Genomic DNA, 21,090 nt, shown 5'->3' with positions numbered 1-21,090 from the left:
CTCAAGGCCGGCCTTCAGACAAACAGGGGAGATGAATTTTCAATGCCCTCAGATTTCCACCTGGATTTTATTGCTGGGGAGGGGTCCTTGAGGAAGAGTGTAGGAAGGAGCTTATGCTGATCAAGACCTGCAAGAATTGCCTCACTGCATAGTACCCACCCCCTCAGAAACAGCGCTGGGGCCAACAGAAGTGTCAGATTCACCCACAAGAGGATCAGGTCTGGTTCCTGAGAGCTGCCTAGAGGTCATTCCTCCTAGTCATGCCATTAGTAGTTAATGTCCAAAAGCAAGTGTCCCTGGAAAATTCTTTAAAACTTTTAGATTCTCTTGTTGACACCTCAAGCTATATCCAACTGCCTGGGATGAACAAATGTTTTCTGCTTGGAACATTCTAGATCTCTGAAGATCCCTTCCAGTTTTGTGATTCTATGATTCCTTGAATAACTGAAACCATCAAATGAGAAATACATCATTGATTTACCTCATATAAAAAGACATGCAATTCCAAGTACTTAATTTAAAACCATCTTTGCTACTGTGGACACAAACCCAGACCATGAAAGGTTCCAGTAACATTTCTTTGGAGAAACCAAGAGCATGTGATTGGTTTTATCCTACCAAATGCAGAACAAGTCTGTGCATGAGATGTGCAGTCCTGCCACTTTCCCGACATGACCATGTTAGGCATTACTTGCCAGAACTGCTGAAGTAACAGAGCAAAAATATATGTAAAGTGCAATTCCAAGAGGGCTAAACAACAACTATGACAGGAGAAAAGACAAGTGCTGGCGTCAGCTTTCACTCCTAACGAGCGAAGCTGCCACCCCATAAAATGCTGGGAAGACACCCGACACCAGCATCTCTCCATGAGTTACAAAAAAGGGTGGAGACACTCATTGTAAAACTCAAAAATTCACAGTATCACAAACACACACCATTGGTTTGCTAAATACTTCTTAACAAATTCAAGCACCCACACATATAAGGAGAAAGAAAAGGGCAGAGAGGGGGATACTATGATCTATCCGTGGTTTTTGATCGTGACTCTAATCACCAACGAGGTGGCAAGTGGTTTCAACCTCTGAGTGGCTCTGCGGGCTGGGGATCAGCCATGCCGGGAGGGAGACGGCTGCAGTGAAGTGCAGGGTCGCAGCCCAGAGTAACCACGGTGGACACTCGTGACCCAGCAGGGACAATCAGCCTCCCCAGTGGGGTGCAAGCTCCTCCGGACCTAACTCAGAGCCAATCAGCCTCGCTGGGCACGGATCTACCGCTTCCCTGACACTGTCCTCCCTCTCTGCATATGGGCCACGCTCTGAAATTCAGGAAGGGAAAATAGAGCGATTCATTTCTATTACTCGTTTCCAACACATGGTTTTCTATTATGTACAACTTAGTACGTGGCTCCAAGTTCCAGTAGTAAACTATAAAATAGATATTTGAGTATTTTAAATTTCATTCCCTTTTTAAAGCTCTCTCACAATCATGCAGACAAGACTCAGCTTAATTCTAACAGCTTCGACTGATGGCAAGCAAGGGTAGTGGGGAAGGGGACAGTGAAGTGACAAGTGGTAACTGCTTCCGTGCATGCGTGCGTGCATGTGTGTGTACACACGCGTCCAACCTTAGAGTGTGGTCACATGAGCTGGTCGGATGTCTCAGATGACGGCCGCCATGTGCCAGGGCTGCACGGGGCACACCCACTGCTCCTGCTTCCCACGGCTGTGGCAACAGAGCCATCCCTAGGAAGAAGCCCCAGCCCCGGAAGCACACGGCTCAGAGGTCTTCAGAGAATGGGAGTATGGCAGCCGAGGATGGCGGATAGTACTCTTCCCGGTTGGCAAGAAAAGTAATTAATAGTCATGACAGGGAAAAAACAGCTCCCCCCGCCAGGAAGAAGGGAAGAAGAAGGGAAGGGGAAGGGAAGGGGAAGGGAAGGGGAAGGGAAGGGGAGGGGAAGGGGAGGGGAAGGGGAGGGGAGGGGAAGGGGAGGGGAGGGGAAGGGGAGGGGAAGGGGAGGGGAAGGGGAGGGGAAGGGGAGGAGAAGGGGAGGGGAAGGGGAGGGGAAGGGGAGGGGAAGGGGAGGGGAAGGGGAGGGGAGGGGAAGGGAAGAAGGAAAGAAGGAAGGAAGGAAGGAAGGAAGGAAGAGAAAGAAAAAAATAGGGAGCATTTCAAACACCACCACCAAACACCTGTCAAATCAGAAGGGAGCAAGGTAATGTGGATGTCTTGGATAGTGAAGGGCAAGTAACTGGCCTGATTCTCTGCAAGGCTTCATTGAACCTGGTGATCCTCAAGAGACTCGGTGGTCCCCTGACGCCCCTGACAGGGGAGGGTGAATGCGGTGGGACGTGTAAAGGGCACACAACGGGGCAGGCTCACGGCACACGCCGGCTGCCAACAGGTGAAGATAAGATTTCTAAAAAGGACTCAACATCCTGAGTTGAGCCACTACACACACGAATATTTCACTTTATCAAGTTTGATTGGATTCCCTTAAAATTAGACTTCTTCGGGTTCATTTTCTAAAGCCCTCTTTTTTTTCTTTCTTGTTTTCTTTTTTTCTTTTAACATTCCCAACTGGAACACAGTATGAGCTGTAGGACTCAGTACCTTTTATGTCTCAGATCACACCGTTTTAGTATGAAGGTGTGCAAAGTGTTCTGCTAAAATACATGAAGATAAAAATCTTTAAATATCTAGTTTTTCAAGGGGAAGAAAATACAGATGGTGAGGAGTAGAGCAGGATACAATCTCGCAGGAAGGAGCACATTCAAATTCAGAGGTGATGTCACGTGGACAAACACATCTTAAAGACACTTTTTTCTGAAGGACATGGGGTTTGGGTTTTTGTTTTGTTTTGTTTTGTTGCATTTGTTTTGAATACTGGAAGGAAGGAAGAGCTATGTGAATCACACGAAAACACCAAAGGCTCAGAAGGCTCCAACTGAAGGGGAAATGATCCAGGCACTGAGAGTCGGAGCTCTGAGTTACAATCATCGCTTCTGGGACGACAGTGGTTGGGAGCAGCTTTCTCACAGCAAAGACAGAACACTGAGTGAGGCAGAAGCACAAGGTCGTATCTACTCAGCCGAACAGGAATGAGTTAGACATTCCAAACGGATTACTTTTCAGGTGATTCAAGAAGTCAGTCGGAAAACCCACACGAATGGTTTCCTGAACCTCTCAGTCGAAGAGGAGGTCTGTGAAAGCAGAAACACTGAGAATAAAGAGTGTCAATATAAACACATACACCAGCGAACATGAAGCGGAGGGGAGGCGACACAGAGAGAGGGAAAGGGATGCCAACCACAGAATACATGCCCACGTGAAGGAAACATGGAAAGGACTTTATAACGACCAAAAATATCCCCCAACAGATGCCTTCCTCATCTCTCTAACGCACAGAGCAGCAACGAAAAGGAAGTGAGAAACACATACAAATTAAACGCCCCACACAGAGTTTTCAGTATGCTCAAAACAATGTAGCACAGCCAGAGTGTATAAACCATTTGTTAAAAAAATATCTTCTTTTCTATTGTATGAACAAGTTGAAAGAGTCCCCTTGCCAGTGTCCACTCACTAGCTCCCACGCCAACTCAGCCCGGCTCGCGAGCTTCTCTCGGACTCTCACACGTCTGCTGACAGCCCCAGTAATACAGTGGATTCCAACAACCGTTTCTTGAGTAAATGCTATCTGTCTGCGCCTGGGGTGTCCTCAAGACACGACTGGGGTCATATCCCATAACTGCGGAAAGGAACAGAAAATGCAGGATGAACTGAAATTCCATTGCGTTGAGGATCAACAGTCCTTGTCATTGAATACAAGTGAACTTTTTAATTTGCCAAGCAACTAAGTACTACACTAACATGATTTCTACATCCATAAAATGGTATTTTGCCAAGCAACTAAGTACTACACTAACATGATTTCTACATCTATAAAATGGTGGAGAATTTTCATCCGGCTAGCGCAGAATCTGACAGATCAGGTTCCCTTGTGGGGCAAGGGAACGAACATCTATCAGGCCCCCAGTGGGCCCCCTGGGACGTGCTGTGTCCCTTCCAGATCTTTTCTCATCCAGTCTTCCAAACAAGTCTTCCAAGATGTCCCATTTTTCAAAAAGAAAGGAACCGAGGCTCCCAGAGTTTACTTTAAACTTGCTCAAAGTCCCAGGGGCCTAGTGGCTTTGAAGGGGGTTATTTTAACCACCACATCCTGCTGCTACCTCCAAGAAGGGACCAGAGTGGCCTGGGGTGGCAGTGCTCAGCGTGCAGGATGAGCCCGTGGTACAGCTGTGGCCCCTCCCGTCCAGGGCCTCTGCTGGGGCACCAGATAAATTCAGCATAGTCCTCAGGAAGGCCCTGTTGGAAGGCTTCTGGATTAATTGATCTCACGGGGAAAAGGTCTTGTTTATAACGTGCTGGCTTATTCGAGTCCTTCCTTTCTCTCAATGCTCAGCTCAAACCCCACTTCCTTCCTGAAGCCATCTCCAACAGCCCCATCTCCCTCTACTGAGCTCTCAAGGTAATTCTTGCCTGTATCACTCTTTTGGCTGCTGAATACATGACCTATTATTAACCATCAAAAAGACAGAGTATGTTCCCAGCAGGTGACGTGTTCCCTGAAGCCAAGAGCCAGGTCTTGGTGTGTGCAGGCAGGGCCCTGCACATGGTAGGTTCTCAAAAATGCTCACTGCTGAGAGTAACCTTGTGAGCAGACCTCACACAGTCTTGGGGCTCCTGTATATTGACATAGGACGAAAGATGGAAAGCTTCTAAAAGAAGACGGCGCCCTACCTTAATAACCTTGTCCGTTCCAGAAGTCAGTAACCATCCTCGGGTTGCATCAAAATGCACATGGACAATGTTATGTTTGCTGTCGTGGAAGGTTGCCGTGGGTGCACGTCTGGAAGGAGCAAAGTAAGTTTCCAAGAGTGAAAAGTGGTGACACGTGAATGAAGGAGAGATCTAAGGTGTCATGAAGCTCTAATGTGCAGCCAAATGACTAAGACAAAGTGCTTCACTTTAAAACTGCTCCTCATATCTACCTTTATTCCCTGGGAACCTGTTAATGATTTTTTAAAAAAGATTTATTTATTTAAGAGAGACAGAGCGTGCACAAATGAGGGGTAGAGGGTGAGGGAGAGAGAATCTTAAGCAGACTCTACGCTGAGCTCGGAGCCCGACTCGGGGCTCAATCCCCCAACTGTGAGATCATAGCCTGAGCCAAAACCAAGAGTCCTGGACGCATAACCGACTGAGCCACCCTGGCAGCTTTTTAAAAGGTGAAAGGATTCTTATCTTCTCCAGAATGGGAAAGAGATGATGACATTTCCCAAAGTCTTATGGATTACCTGTTGCTCTGATAGAGCCTATGAGAATCTCATCTATGCCTCTGACAAATCTTAAACACCTCAGTGCTTTTGCTAGGTCTGATCTCAGAAGGACCTGCTGGTATAATAGTCTACCTGTGCCTATTTAAAAAAAAAAAAGTACACCTGTTACAAAGCCTAAGATACCATTCTAATTGAAGGGTTACTCATTCGTTCTCCTCGTTTTCCTGGTGTAACTGCAGGTTTCGTTTTTCTATGGTATTCTAACACTTCAACAAGGAAAACAATCTATAAACAAACATTTTTATTTGTTTTGTATTTTTTAATCTATGCATTGTTTTAGCAAGAAGGCTTGTCAACTGCCTAGGTGATCTAGAGGCAACGCAGAAAAGGCAGAAGAAACAATGACATGTGGAGGGGGACAGGGACACGGGGAAGGAGACGGCTGGTCTGTCATCAGGCTTCAAGAGCGCCCACTCCTCAGCAGTGGGCTCTCTGAAGACAGTTTTACCTGTAGCTAGGTCTGTGGAACAGTCTTTAGTATCCTAAGATAATCACTTAAAATATTTAGAATTCAAAATTTAGGTTTAATGTGCAGCTGTTTAGGCTCCTGGGTCTGTGTCTTTATCTATAAAATGAATAATTACTTTAGAATATCTCTAAAGTCTCTTGCAGCTCTTTAATGAAAAGAACTCTCTAACTTCATCACATATGATGAGTGGAAAATAATCAGTGAATATAAATGCTTACTGATGCAAGGGCATCTTAATTTATATTTGATATGGATAAAGAAGAATGAAAAAAACACATACATTAGGGTTACCCGTAAGAGAATACTTTGGTGTATTAATTGCCACGACTTTCCTTTAAATGCTGACTTCCTCTGGTGCATCTGAAATATGTTTCTATTTACATGCTGTTTCAAGACACCCATCTAGTACTTAAAATGATTCTACTGTATTCAAGGTGGGGGAGTAGGTGGGGGAGAATCGGGCAGACGAGTTTCCTAGGAAACCCTGCTGTCATTCATTAAAAGGGGAACCTGTCGCAGAGCATTCTGCTTCCCTCTGGGGCAGTCTGCGATAAGCGGCACTGAAGAGAGAACACAGAAGTGCCCTTCCACACACACACACACACACACACACACACCCCAAAAGCACACTGATTGCAGTAACCTAAGGTCCTGGGTTATCGGGCAAGACCACCAAGCAAGACTGAGTTGCTGGACAACTAGTGGTACTGGCCTCTTAGGTAAAAAGTGGCTCAGCTCTTCCGGAGAAAATGCAGCCTCTGGAGCCCGTGGGCTGATTCAGCTCCTGTAAAAATACCAGCTTGGGCTAGAAAATGAAGCCTGGGTTCCTGCACTCCAGAGCGACTCTCAAGGAAATAAAGGGATGGCAGGGCTGGCTGGAAGAACCCCTGTTGGCAGGGCACCTGCCCCTGGGGTGGGGAAGAGCACAGAAGACATGAGTTCTTGATGCGGACTCTCTTTTCCTATCTCACGAGAGAGCGCGGATGTCTTGGCAGAAAGGAGGGCTCTGCGCCCGGGCCACGGTCTGTATTCGAAACCAGCAGGAACGAGGGCACTGGTGGTCACGGCTGAGGTGCCGGGTCACCTTCTCCCCTTAGCCCTGCTGGAACTCACTCTTCATCGGTGATGGCCTCGTGGCAGCTGTCACAGACCCTCACTTCAAACTCGAAGCCCATCAGAGGGATGGAGGAGCGCTTGGAGCTGCACTTGCCGCAGACGGCCTTCCCACACTTGCGGCAGTGGTGCTGGAGGGGGAGAGAGCACAGGCTTGCTAGGGCTCCCGCAACTCGGCCCCGCCTCGTCAGTGCGGGCGTGGCCAACAGCATCCGGGTGAGGATGCTAAACAAGAGCGCCCAGGAAACGAAGGAACACACCAGCTGCGTTCTCTTTTTGGGCTCTTTGTTCAAATGGAGAACTGCTGGAAACACATCTGTTTGTGTCACCACACCCACCCCCTACCCCCACCTCCCGACCATAGCCCCCCCTCTGCCCATCCTAGGTTCTTCCCAGCTACGGTTAGCATGAACTCTAGAAGACCACCCGGTGAATGAAGGACAGTGTGACTGCAATCCAGTTCAATCTACTGTCTACACTTTGGCCATGCTCAACTAGGTGACTAACACTGATTTCCTTGGGGAGGACCAAACCCAACCATGAATCAGACTGAAAATGCTGTATTATTACGAGTAGCTCTTTATAAATGACTAAAACTAAGATGGCAGGAGAGAAAGTGAAATTATGAACAAGAAATAAATACCTCTTACATAATTCCACGGTTTGGTCCCACTATGAGCTAAGCATGATGCCTTTAATTTTAAGGTGTATTTCCGTAGATGCCACTAGAATTCTAAAATCATATCTCTTAACTACTTGGAACAAGTCACTATAGAAACTGAGTCCAGCAGGAATGAGCTGCAGTACATAAGGGAATAAATTAACGTGCATTCTCAGAGTGGCTCCAGGGTAGTGCCTGACACCCCCCAGCCCCACCCCGCCACAACCCCTGCCCGGGGGGTGCTGGTTCTAAGCTCACAGGTGAAGCTGTCTCCACTCTATTCCATTTTGATGAGGGATCCATATCACCCACCTGTCTTAGGCCAATCTTCTTACTGTCCCACATTTGCTTGAAGTTCCAGAAGAAAGGCTGATCACACTTTTGGCAGGAATCACTGTCCAACCACTCAGGGGTCTTGCGAAATAAAGCACACAACAGGTCACACTGCGACACAGTGAGGAGCCATTAACAGTGATGAAACTTACAGAATCAAGACGTGTTTATAGGAAACAGAGGTGTGATTTCTCAGCCATTTAAAAAACATCTACTGAATGCCTATGGTATCTCGAGCCCTGGGGATGTAGTGATGATAAAAAGAATCTCTCCCATCATGGGGCTTATAATTTATGAGGGAAGACTAAACAAGACAATATTATTAATATCAATTACTTAAGTAAGAGGAAGTGTAAAGGCCTGAGGAGTAGAAGCAGCGCACCAGGTGTGTGTGTGTGTGGGGGGGGTTGGGGGCATTCAGGGGCGGCTGGGGCCAGGTCACTCGCACAGAGTTCTGACGGCCGTCAGATATGTTGACTTTATCTCATATTCTTGGATCACATGCAATTAGATTTGCTCTGGCTATGCATAGTTATGTGTAACTGCACATCCCACATGTGCCCAGCTACGTGCACTGGAGGGTACAACCTGACCGCAGTGGGTGCCCAGGAAAGCTGCCTGTCCACCCTCCGTTCATGGCAGGGCCCAGCAAGCCTGGACACTCTGTGCCTTGCCTCATGGAACACACTATTCTGCCTTTATTCACTATTTCCCAACTTCATCATGAGTACTCGAAACAATGTCAAATGGGTTTAAAAGATATGTTAAGCTTAAAGCTATTCTTTAGCAAATCTTTACAGATTATGCATACAGTGATTCTGTATCTGTTTCTAGAGTTCCATGTTCAACTCTGTACATTTATCATTTGGATGAGGGACAGATCTCTTTCCACATATCACTGAACCTAAGGAACCTGGAAAAACATATCCAACCCCAGGGTTTCTCAAAAGTGAGTTCCAGAGAACTCCAATTTGACTCATAGGACACTTAGTATAAAAGAAGCCTGAGATCAAACAAGTTTGAGAAATGTGGCAAACAATGGCCTGTCCCCTCTCTCTACAAGATTTTTTCTTGTAGCTTTTTTCTGTTCATGTAATCGTTTTCTGAAGAAGCCCTGTTACAGAAAGGACTTGGGGATTTAGCCTATTCTCCTACCGATAAGCAGAAATGAACCTAAAGCTACACATTGTCTCAAAAAAGAAAAGTAAGAAGGTGACATTTGAAGAGTTCCACTTCTTGGTTATTTATTTTATTAAAACCAAAGAGTTCTTAAGAAGTAAGCTTTGATTTGCTTTGTAATTTTCAAGCTCTAATCAGTTTAAAGACTGATTTAACAAAATGTATAATACAGTTTTCAGGAAAAACATTTTATCCCTAAAAGACTTATCTATGTTGTGATTTTTCAAAACACGATGCACGAAAATCAGGAGGATTTACAAAAAATTGTCACACACACTACTATATCCTTTATAAGGAAACATGCAGGGTTAGGACATATATCAAATACATTGTAGAGGGTATCTATGAAGAGGGAAACGGGAGTAAGGAACAGGAAAAGAGGAAAAAAAATCAGCATGTGTAGTATGATTCCATTTTTTGTCCAAAAAAAAACCCGAAAAACAAACCCTGTGCATGTGTTTTTGCAGAGAAAACTGTAAGGAAGGATATTACCAGTGATATTCCTGGGGTGGTGGTATTATTATGAGCAACTGACATGTTTTCTATTTGTTAAGGGGCACTCTGTAACTTCTCTACAAAGAACATGTTTATCCATACTTCTAAAAAAGGATACAGTTTTTGCAAAAATGGATTTCATTAACAGTAGAAACACACGTTTAGCCTACAAGATGTGGGCTCAGCCACTCCGCCTTCCATCTGCCCCCCCAAGCCACCCCCACAGCCAAGCTATCATCTGTCTCTGACTGCTTCTACTGCTCACGAGCACCAGCACACAGGGCACGACTTCTCTCCTTCACCTTCTCTTTCCTTGTGGTGTTCCCTGTGCCCCTCAGAGCATATCTTTCAGCGCCTATGTCCTTCCACAAACTCTCTGCTGAGAACGTTAGCTGACAATGGTAACGCCCCTTCCTAAATGCCCAGCACTAATGTTCCATCCTACAGCAACTGTAATCACATCATTTATACCATGTAATAGTTTTCTGAAGTCTTCTCCCATATATTTTTTTCTTCCAGAAAGCCTACCAGTGCAGGGACTGCTTCCTTATTACATGTCTCCGGCCTCTTGAGGTAAGCACTGCACAGCACTGGCCATGACCCCCAGAAGCCCCACAAATACATCTCAGGGGATTTAGGTTTATAAAATATGACACTTGAAAAAAAAAATGCCTGGGACCCTCTCTACTCATTTGGGCTCTAAATCACCCAAAGATTCAAGATAGTCAACAAGTTGCAAGTGTCCCTATATCTGCATGTCAAAGGGCATAATTTAAGCAAGATGGCTCAAAGGACTGCCCATCAACCAACTGGATTCATCTCTGGAAAGCACATCATTATCTTCCTTTGGGCCTCTGTCCATCAAGGCTGGATTCTGCGTGCACCCAGGGAAGAGAGCCTGGAGGCTCCCCCTCTGCTGGTCTGGTCAGTTAGGCCTGGGAAGAAGTGGGGACAGACGAGGTGTGACCGTCCCTCACCCAGAGCAGGCTATTGTGCAGGATCTGCAGTCTCATGGCTGGCCAGCACACACTGTACCAATTTCCCTGCCTTTATACTGAAGGGGCCAAGTGGTACTTTCAAAAGCAATATTCTACAATTCCCCACTTCCTAACAGTCATGATCATTTTAATTAGTTACTAATAGAACTCCCACGGATTTATGGTTTGAGCAAGTCAGGCTTTAATCTTCTTAAGCATTTAATTACTGCCATTTGAAAGGCATTACATGGTAGATAATAGCAACTACTCTCTTGAAATGAGATTGGGGTGAGGGCATGGAAAGAAGTTGGGAAATTGCTTTTGTCTTTTTAAAGTGTTGCTCTTCTAATTCTTGCATCTTGCAAGGAAATGCATTAGATGAATATACACCGTCAAAGGGAAAGTTCACCCAGCATAATTCTAGGGAAATGAGAATAAGGCTAACTTCAAAGTTCTTGTCAAGGGGATATTTAGTAAACATGTCCATTGATAAGATGCTTAAAAGATGAAAAAATAAAACTCATAAAAACACAATGCTAGGAGAAAACTTAAAATGTATTCTTAAAAATGACAGTGTATATATTTGCATCTGGAGAACTAGAGCATGATTATAAAGAAGCACAAATAAAAAATTAGTTATTTCTGATATTTCTACTAATATCAAGCTAAGGACTCTTACTTCACCAAACACCACTTCTCACACATTAGCCACCATTCCCTGGCTAACATAAAACACGCGACCGAGTCTTCTGTATTCCTAGGGCACTTTAAGGGATAATGGTCTGAAAACAGATGGTTCCCTCTTTTCTCACCTGAACTTTGGTTGTGAATGGAGCAACAGATTCAAAGTCTAAACAGCTTCGTCTCGGTCGAAATTTTTATGAAGTCACTATTACATGAATATTACACGCCAATTTGGGAGGGGTAAAAAAAAAAAAGGAATTTTCTTTTCTACTAGAATCTTTTATTCTCTGACATAACAGGTCTTACTTCATGTTTAATCATAGGAGAAATAAGAATTGAGCAGGAGGGGAGGCTGAGGCGTTTTTCAGCCCAGCCAGAACTGCAGAGTCCAGCCCAGCAGCCACGGAGTGGCCCTGTGACCTGCCATGACACCTACCTCCTGCCTCTCCACGTCCATGTTCCAGACCACGATCCCACCGTCACCACCACAGGAGATGAGTTGCCGCGTGTGCTGCACATAGGAAAGGGCCTGGACTTTATCACTGCAAAAGAAAGCCTGGGTTAGTGACAGGTCTGGAGAGCAAGGCGAAAGCCCTAAAGGCAGGACGCCTAGCAAAGTCAATCAATGCGCATGCTCCCCCTTGAGCCCAGAGCACAGATCTTAGAAATCAGTCAGAATCAAAATGTTTACTTAAGATGCTGAGGCCTCAGGAAGAGAGGGTCTTTGTCAGTTACCGACACTTGAGGAGAAAAGCTGATTGTTGAACTCCTTGTAAGATGGGACTGACTCCTTCCTTAATTGGTTAATTAAATAAAACCTGTGGTACATGGTCATGCTGTATTTGTTCAAAAGTCATGATTTTACTTTTTTTTTTTTTTTTAAAAGGATCCCACTGCATTGACCTGCCAGAGCCAGGTAAATTGTGTTGGTTGAGGTGTGGAGTGCATCATGGTAGCTTACGCCCAGGTGCCATTTCTTGGCTTCCAGGGTGAAGCCAAAGCAGCAACAGACTTGAGTTTTGCTCTCTATTTTCTCTAGTTTTCATTCCCTCTCTACTCACTTTGTGCTTTATTTTTCTTTCCAGTTCATACATGGCTGACAAAGTATTCCCTCTTGGGGGAGCCACCATGGAGCGTCCAGTTCTATGGTCTGACAACGTGGTGATCGCTAACAAAAGGTTACAGACATTATTTTCCACTGGGTAAGGGAACAGGGAATAGGGCTTCTTGGTTGTTCCTGTTTGAATATTTTTCTATTTTGAGCTCAAATCAATTAAGAATTCTGTGCCCACTGGGGAGGAGAACAGTTCCTTGCAATCTGGACTGGTGTTTGTGTGCTTTCGTGTTTCCTTCTGACCTGTGGCTGAAGTTGTGGGACCGAAGCTGTTAAAGCTCTGTGTGTCTGCGACTACAGTTCAGTAAGGCCTTTCCCTCTCATGTCTGGAGCGCTAGCCTATTGCCAGAGGGCATCAACAACTTAGATTACAGTCTTCTTTCTAATTAAAAAAAAAAAAAATTCTTTTTTTTTTTAGATTATAGTACTTTTTAGATTATAAGAACTTGTTCTGTTTGGCTATTAAAGATAAACAAGTGCTTATATAAATTGAATTTTCATAAACTTAACGGAAAAAAGAAAATTGAGCCCCTAAAGCTTAAAATTTACTAGACTTAAAAATCCTTTTACAGAAAATACTAACTCAGTAACATTTTAAGCATCTAAGTTCACAGAATTGAGGTGAACTCTGGCAAGTGAGACGAGTGTGATAAATTTTAAAACACAGCTATGTCTTTCTCTGATTCATCAGTGTTAAGTATGAGCAAGTGTACATCTTATTTTACTTGGTTGATTTCTTCTAAATATATACAGGATAACTAGTCAAATAACCTAATATTATGCCTATATAATGCTATATATGAAAAATATAAATTCGTGTTCAACTCAACTAAATAATTGTTTTGATAAACTTTTCATATAAATAGCAATTATGTTTTATAGCACATCAAGATAATCCCTAAGATCTTTGGGTAACTTGAAACGGATTACTATACATAGAGCTAATTGATAATCATTGGATACCCACTTAGATAATTTCTAAATAGGTCAGAATACTGAAACTTTGATTACAAAGTATAATATTAAGTTTATATATGTTTGCTTCTCATTTTTTGTTATAGAGAGGCTATAACTTACGTGAGTCACATCCATGAACATGTTCATTTTTGCCACCTTAAGGAGACATAAGAGTGGTGTATACTGCAGTAGAAATTTCTGTTGTGTGTGTTCATGAGCTTTGCTAGTCTGCTAAAATGCTTGTATGTGACAGTTCTCAATTATCCACATCCTCCCTCCTCCCAATTTTCTCTATGAAATATAAGTTAGTTACTCTCTAGGTTAATTATTATAATTAAAATGGGTGGTTGAGATTATGCCAGGGGCAATGATGGAAACAAGATACAACTATGTATATGGGCTTTTGCTTTTAAAAGAGAAAACAGAGTAGTTGTGTCTTAAAGCAATGGTTCTCAAACTTTTTCATCTCAGGATCCCTTTACACTCTTAAAACCATTTTGAGAAGACACCAAAGAGCTTTGGTTTAAATAAGAAATTACCAATATTTATTGTATTTGAAATCAAAAATTTAAAAAAAAATCGATTCATTTGAAAATAGCAATGATGAATCCATTCTATTTTAATATAAATAACACAGACTTGGTGATTGTGATGACAAAAATGGCATTGTTTAACATTTCTGCAAGTCTTTCTAATGTCTGGCTTAATAGAAGAGAGCCAGATAGATACTCATCTCTTTCTGTATTTGTTCTAATAACCACTCATCATGCAGCTTCTGGAAAACTCCACTGTACATTTGAGAGAGACTATGGATGAGAAAGGCACTTCTTCTAAAGTAAAGTATAAATTTGTTCCAGAATATGAGAGAGAAAAATGAAGGACAAAACTTGGAAAGTGAATTTTATTTGCTTTGGTTTATAATACTCAAGTCTGAAAAAAGAGCTATAAAATGCATTAAAATCTTGGCACAGTTCCCTCAGTTTTGATGGCTTGCTTCCTTGCCTTACTGATTAATGCCTTTGACTACAATGCAAAAGGATATTCTTTACCTTCTATAAAATCTGCCTTGCTAGCAAAGATTCTGTGTGTCACCACATTATTTTCAGAGCTTTATGTTGACTTGGTTAAAGACCCAAAAACATCTTTGACAACTCATGATTTTGCCTTCCTAGGCTGTACCCTATATTTTGAAAAAATAAAATAAAAACTTTAGGATACTTCCTACACCTACAACTATCTTTGAGATTCCCTAGAGGGATCCTTGAGAATTGTAAAGATGTACTCCTCTGCCTTATAAAAAGAGAGATGCTATAAATAACTATATGTGTTTGTTGTGTTGCTATTTTAAGAGTTTCATGGGACAAGTTATCAGATCAGAAGAGATGCTCCGCCTTCCCTAGGTCAAGTCAGTTTAGATAAAATTTTATTAATGTATGTATTTATGAAGTTGCATATTTTATGGGAGGGCCCTGGAGGTTTATTGGAGCTCTCATTGTCTATAATATGCTTTCCCCTCCAGGGAAATTATGATCAAAACTCTCAGGAGATAGTTATGTAGGCTATCTCAATAGAGAATTTTATTCTCCTGCATTACGATTACTATTTGTCACAGTAAAAAAAAAAACTAACCATTAAAGTCTTCATAATCTATAGACAATTTCTGTTTTACTTTGATGCTTGCCTGAGGGCTCTGCTATAAGCTACAGGCCAGAAAGGACAATCTCAGAGTTTCACGGAAAAGGACTATATGTACCAGGTATTTTAAAATATTGATATTTCAAAAGAAGAGACTCGGGCAAAGGCTACAGAGCTGACATTGCTTAAGTAATTTTTAAGCTGTGCTAGTGGACTGAGTCAGGATTTCCGTGGATTTCTGGACCCTTTTTAGTCTGGATGCAGACAGCCTCATGAATGCAGACTGCTAAACCAAGAACTAGCAGAACGAGAACTAGTTGCACAAGACTGGATGAACTGAAGAGGGATATTTTACTGTGGTTATTTGTCTGGAATACTGCTGATGTTGTTTTAATGTTCTATATTCTGGATACGGGAAGGTGCTTTTTCTCCTACTTGTTATCCTATCTCTAACCTAAAATCTTGTAAACTCCGCTTTTATAAGCTAAATAGAAACATTTAAAAATAATGTCCAGTTTTCAATGATTCCCCCAGAATTCAAAAAGTATTACTGAATCCCCTAATTTTAATGGCAAATAATTATTTCATAGGTTCAGTTAGCATCTATCCACAGGATATGGTTGGGCAACCAACCTAGTCCTTACCTAGAATGTCATATTAGAGAATGATGTTCATTCTCTAATATGGTAGCTTACGCCCAGGTGCCATAATCAGATATGACTAGCCGCTTGAACTTATGCAATGGCTACAAAGCCCTCCTAAGAAAACTGGCCCTAGTACCTGGTTTGCAGGGTCCTGGTCTTACAGGTGGTAAGGAAACCACCAGGCCAGAAACCTGGCAAATGTTGGAAACTTCAAGGAATTCAACCAAGGTGTAAGTACTACAGGTGACATATGGCTGAGAATATTGGGCTTGGTTTCCTAGTCTTGGTATAGCAAATAACAGAGGCTCTGAAAAGCCCAATTCAGGACTCCTTATAAACAGTTCCAGGCAAAAGTTAATTCTGTGGGCTCGATAGTTGTTTAATAATACTCTATGGCTCTATACTTGCAAAGCAAACCAAGAAGACTCGTATGGGTAATTAACACTCTCACAGCATGATGTCAATAATTAGGCCAAACCTTAGGAGGCCAACCTTCTTCTGTGATCAAGAATAATCTCTGAGATTATCATGATTACAGGAGAGGAAACTGTGAAAGAATGACATGGGCAAAAAGAAAGTACTGGCATCTTCAGTGGAGGATCAGGTGTTATTAGGCACACCTTTCTCTGGGTTATCTGATTCTATAGGGGCCTACATCTCGCAGCACCTTTAACTATGCTACTTTGTAACTCTGGAACTGTTAACCTTAGGTATTGTGGCAAATGAATCTTTCCAGTGAAGATGCAACGAATCTCCATGCCCCCGCCCTTCCCATGGAGGCTGCCATTTGTGAATCTACCTACAAATTCATTTCCGTTCTCCCCTGCCCATACGTCTGCTCTTTGGATTTTCCTTTGAACTGGTTGTAACATCTTACTAGTTCCTTTATTAATTAATGACTAATATAAAATCTTGGACAGGTATTCGTTAAAAAGAGAGTCTGTTGTTTTCCAACTCTCTTGGTTGTTATTTCACCCGTCTTAAAGTATGGAGCGCCACCCTTCTGACATTCAAGGGCAAGAAGGAAAATCTATCTAGTCGACTGGTAACCCTGTGATTTGAACTACATTTCATTTGTTAAAGCATCTTGATACACATCAGTGATCTTGTAAACCCAAAATAAGCTACAGAAGGAAATGCTTTGCTACTCATAGCTGGCAGCAACATTCAGCAACAAATACATAATTTATGGGACTCCAATACTGTTAATATTCCAACACAGAAGAGTGGAACACAGTGACGAATGCTGGATTCCAAGCTTTGTAATAAAGCTGCTCAGGGACTTCCTGATTTAAGGGTTCACAATGTAACCACCTTGCAGCTAAAAACGAGGTGAGGGAACATCTCCAGGTTCACAGATTAAGGGTTATAAAGAATAAAAGATACCTTCTTACATTCATGTTTCATCTGACATCAGTGTAGCATTTATACTAGAAAGCATTTCAAAACTGGTTATTATTTCACACCTGAGAGCTCATGTATTGCACGGTAAATGCTCTCACTGGTGCACAAAACCCTCACTTTTCAGAACGACCAGGATCTGCCATCTGCAAAGACTACACTTACTAGGGAAGGCCTCATTTCCTTTCTCACCAGCCCTAGAGGGAACATATGTCTTATTAGGCTTAGCTACATAATCTGGGGGGGCCTGATGATGAATGAAAATACAAGGCCCCTTGCTAAAAATGTACTAACAATGACAAGATGGTGACAGCACAACATTAGCCCAAGCTTGGGGCCCTGTGGGACTGCACAGGTAGCATGCCCAGTGGGCCGGTCCTGTGTCTGACGCTTGCTTGGGAAAAAGGGTAGAGAAGCCTTTCTTCTTTTTACAGAAACCGATTTTCAGACATAAGCTAACATCTGCCCAAACATCAACTTAGGCCCTCTTCCGCCTCCTAAAGAGTAGGGGGGAGCTTAAATGTATAGCAGCTTTCATCTTTTTGATGAAAAGCCCTAGGTGACTTGGGGAAAATCTAATCAGTTAAGCATCTGCTACCAGAGCACTCGCTCTCTTAGATTCAGAACTCCCATATTCATAAGCCTCCCAAACTTCCAAGGACCAGAAAAGGCTCATGAGTAATCCACACACGTGAGGTCTCCCGGATAACTGATACCTGGGGTCATCTCACACCAAAGGGACCCTGGAAGGATTTCCCTCCTCAGGGATCCTGCCTAGGAGCACTCATTCGAGATCAGCAACATTCGGTTGTTTTACTGGCTACGGTGGAAGTTCAGATTAGCCACTGCCCTTCTGTCCCCTTGCCATTTCCTGAAAACACTGTACTGAGTTCATGCAGCTCTGTTTGGGGTAACCTCCTGATCCTGAGAACTATGAGAACCTATTCATCTCCTAAGACCCAAATCAAGAGTGACTCCCTCCACAGGAGCCTCCATTTTTTTGTCAAACTGGCACACTGTCCCATCTTTACCCCATTCTCCTGCATCCAGCCTGTTCCATTTAGTCCGTGACTGTTTTCACAGTCCCCTTTGTATCCAGAGTGCCTACTACAAAGTCTGGTATATAGATGGAACTCAGTAAACAGCTGCTGAATGTATTATAGAGGGAGTAAGTACACGTGGCAATATTTCCATTGAAAATGCTATATTCAGAGAGAAATACGACTCCTATCCAAAAGCTTGATTTTCAAATTACTGTAATTTCTGTTATCAAGAATAATTTCAACAACCGGCACTTACTAGCCCTTACCCTTGTGCTGATTTTTTTTAAAAGATTTTATTTACTTGAGACAGAGAGAGAGAGTGCACAAGTGGGGAGGAGGGTCAGAGGGAGGAGAAGCAGAATCCCTACTGAGCAGGGAGCCCGATGTGGGGCTCGATCCCAGGACCCAAGGATCATGACCTGAGCTGAAGGCAGTCGCTTAACCGACTGAGCCACCCAGGTGTCCTTCTTCTGATTATTTTACAGGCATTCTATCATTTATGGTTTTTGACAATCTTTGAGGGTTTCTCCTTCCAATATTATCCTTACTTTAGAGATAAGAAAACTGAGGATCAGAGAGATGAAGAGTCCTGTCAAGGCCTACATGGCCATTAGCAGAAGGGCTGGCTCAAACACAGCCTGGCCTGGCTCAGAGGCTAGCGATTAATGACCATGCAGTATGGCACCTCCCCCTTGATAAGGTTCTTCCCTCTATGAAAACCCTCATTGCTAATTCTTTGATCTATTATGCATTTAGCTCAATTAGAAATGGAAAAGACATCTCTTCCCCTGGATCCTAATAATTCTCTAGTGCTACAATGAGAAATGCTCCTATATATGAGATTTGCAAAGAGAAAAAGCTTGCTCTCCTTGACCCTTGCTCTCCTTTCCCAAACCCAGGAGAGTATGAATGTGAGAATTCTACTTCCTTTCCTAACTTTACACGCAATTTACCTGATAAAGAGGGAAAGGTCCAAATTCTCCCGATGGATATTTATTTACAAATAGCCCCTTTCTTTACCAAAAGGCTTCGAAGATGCTTGTAACAAAAGTCTTACACAAGCCAAGAGTCAGAAGAGAAAAACCAAGAGCTGGGACTGTGAAAAATACAGAGGCCCTGTGTGCCAACAGCCCGGGCAGTGACCACATCCCATGTCACCTATGGAATCCCAGTATTGGTGGAAGGTTCCATCTCAAGAAACCGCTCAGATCTTTACCTGTGCTTTAAATCAAGTTACCATTAAATTAAATTGCCACAAAGTCTTAGAAGCCTAAGAAAAATACTGTTAGAAAGGAGAAGTATGGTCATAAAGTTGGTCATGAAATGATAGGTGTTATCTAAGAATAAAAAAGGATCTAAAAAGCCTGAGTATCATTATTAGATTTGACATGGGCATGGGACAATAAATGTCTAGGTTTATGCTTCCATAATATCCATCCAACTGGTAATGGGTACTTCAGAAACATAACTGGTCCCTAAAACTAGAACCTTTTCTTTGCCTCTCCTTTCACAGAGCTAGCACATAATCATGTTCCACTTGCTGCAGGGAATAAAAACACTAAAATGTGTCAAATGCAGATAATATTGTATAGAAGTATACTTTCTTAGCTTTTTTCTCCTTGGACTTGGAGACATTTTAGTTACTCTAGTGCTCAAACTCTCTCTGCTTTGATGGGATTTTTATATACCAAATCAAATTACTTGCAAAACTGTCATATTTCTGTTGCTGAAGGATGAAATGAAGCCACAGAACCTAGGACAGAAGACCTGGGAGCTGTCCCTCTACATCATGCTTGGATATTCCCACCAGAGGGGAAGGCAGTCTCCCCACCCCTCTGGGCATCTTTGGTCTGGTAGGCTCTGCCCTGTTCCCAAGCTCACCACTTCGGTGCCCGATTTGGAACTCTAACCACCTGTTGTCACCCTGGGGGAAGGCGGGAAAATGAGGAATTGTGGGATAGCAAGGGACAGCCACGGGCCCCAAGAAGAAACCCTTTGGCCTCTAAAGTAGAAAGACAAAAGAGATCACGGAGCACTGAGGGGACCATCTGTTAGTCAATGTTCGCTTCAGTACCCCCAGGACCTAGCACAGTGCAAGACACAAAGGCGGCTCTAAGGAGCTTTCTCTGTTGGACTGAGCTAAGGTTTGGCAGAACTAGGCTACCAGCTGGGGGCTTTGAGGACTCGATATTCTCATCTCAAAGATGAAATCTGGCTTCCCTCCTACATGCACAGAGTTCTTGCAAGATGGCACTGTGGTGTCTGTGTGTCTGCCCTCTGACGGAATACAATCGTTGAACACCAATCCCGTGGCCAATTTTCAGGGCAAAGGAATGGTGGCTGTGAACGTGGTCTCCTTCCTGCCCGCTAGCCTGGCCCCTCCCTTGCGCCCCCTTTTTGAGTCCCATCTTCCTCCTTTCAGCAGCTCCAGTGTCCTCCCTGTCTCCACCTCAGGCACTCAAACCCACTCTAACAGGGTGACACCAACTGATGCTGAGGAAGTTCATTTCCCCCAGACATGTGACACCAGGCAGCCCCTCTCAGGCTAAGGCCCAGTGACGAGGAGCCCCTCATAGAGTTCCCTTTATTCCTCAGCTTGAGCTAAATAAAGAACCAGGCAAAGGCCTTCTGCCATTATTCCTGTTTAAAGCCAGCGCCGACCGGTGGCTCCTAATCTCACCAGCCTGCCATCCCACTAGGTTCTAAGGGTGTGGATTCTTGGGATGGGCTCCCAAGTATGGTTTCTTTCATTTTCGAGAAGGCCGGGTCTGTATTCCTTAGAAACCGGAAGACCTATTAGCTCAGGTTCCATTTTTCTGGGACTGAGAGACTCTATCTCAATTTTACAGCTTTTCCTTTCTTACCAAACGAGAAGTGCAAGTTTCCCAGGTCAACAGTTTGCAGGAGGGCACTCAGCATGCAGTGCTGCTGGTGTTGAGCACCGTTATACTTTACTACCCTGTGGATGGGTCATGCAAGACTGCCT

The 21,090-nt window shown here is 43.4% G+C and overlaps 1 protein-coding gene across 1 annotated transcript in view; it reads right to left on the bottom strand.

The window, feature by feature from the left end:
• Positions 1-3,329: 3,329 nt before the first annotated feature.
• The window catches only part of WDFY2 (WD repeat and FYVE domain containing 2), a 164,972-nt gene continuing 147,211 nt past the window's right edge, over positions 3,330-21,090 (bottom strand). The window contains exons 8-12 of the mRNA XM_027588602.1: positions 11,747-11,852; positions 7,955-8,056; positions 6,982-7,112; positions 4,801-4,909; positions 3,330-3,748 (exon numbers count right to left, since the gene is read on the bottom strand). Of these exons, the coding sequence (XP_027444403.1) occupies positions 3,719-3,748; positions 4,801-4,909; positions 6,982-7,112; positions 7,955-8,056; positions 11,747-11,852 (478 nt within the window). The 3' untranslated portion in view covers positions 3,330-3,718. The remainder of the gene's footprint in view (positions 3,749-4,800; positions 4,910-6,981; positions 7,113-7,954; positions 8,057-11,746; positions 11,853-21,090) is intronic.

The sequence above is a fragment of the Zalophus californianus genome, chromosome 3 (assembly GCF_009762305.2).
Source record: "Zalophus californianus isolate mZalCal1 chromosome 3, mZalCal1.pri.v2, whole genome shotgun sequence".
Classification (NCBI taxonomy): Eukaryota; Metazoa; Chordata; class Mammalia; order Carnivora; family Otariidae; genus Zalophus; species Zalophus californianus.
Note: the sequence above shows the minus strand (reverse complement) of the source record. Positions and strands in the feature narration are given on the sequence as shown.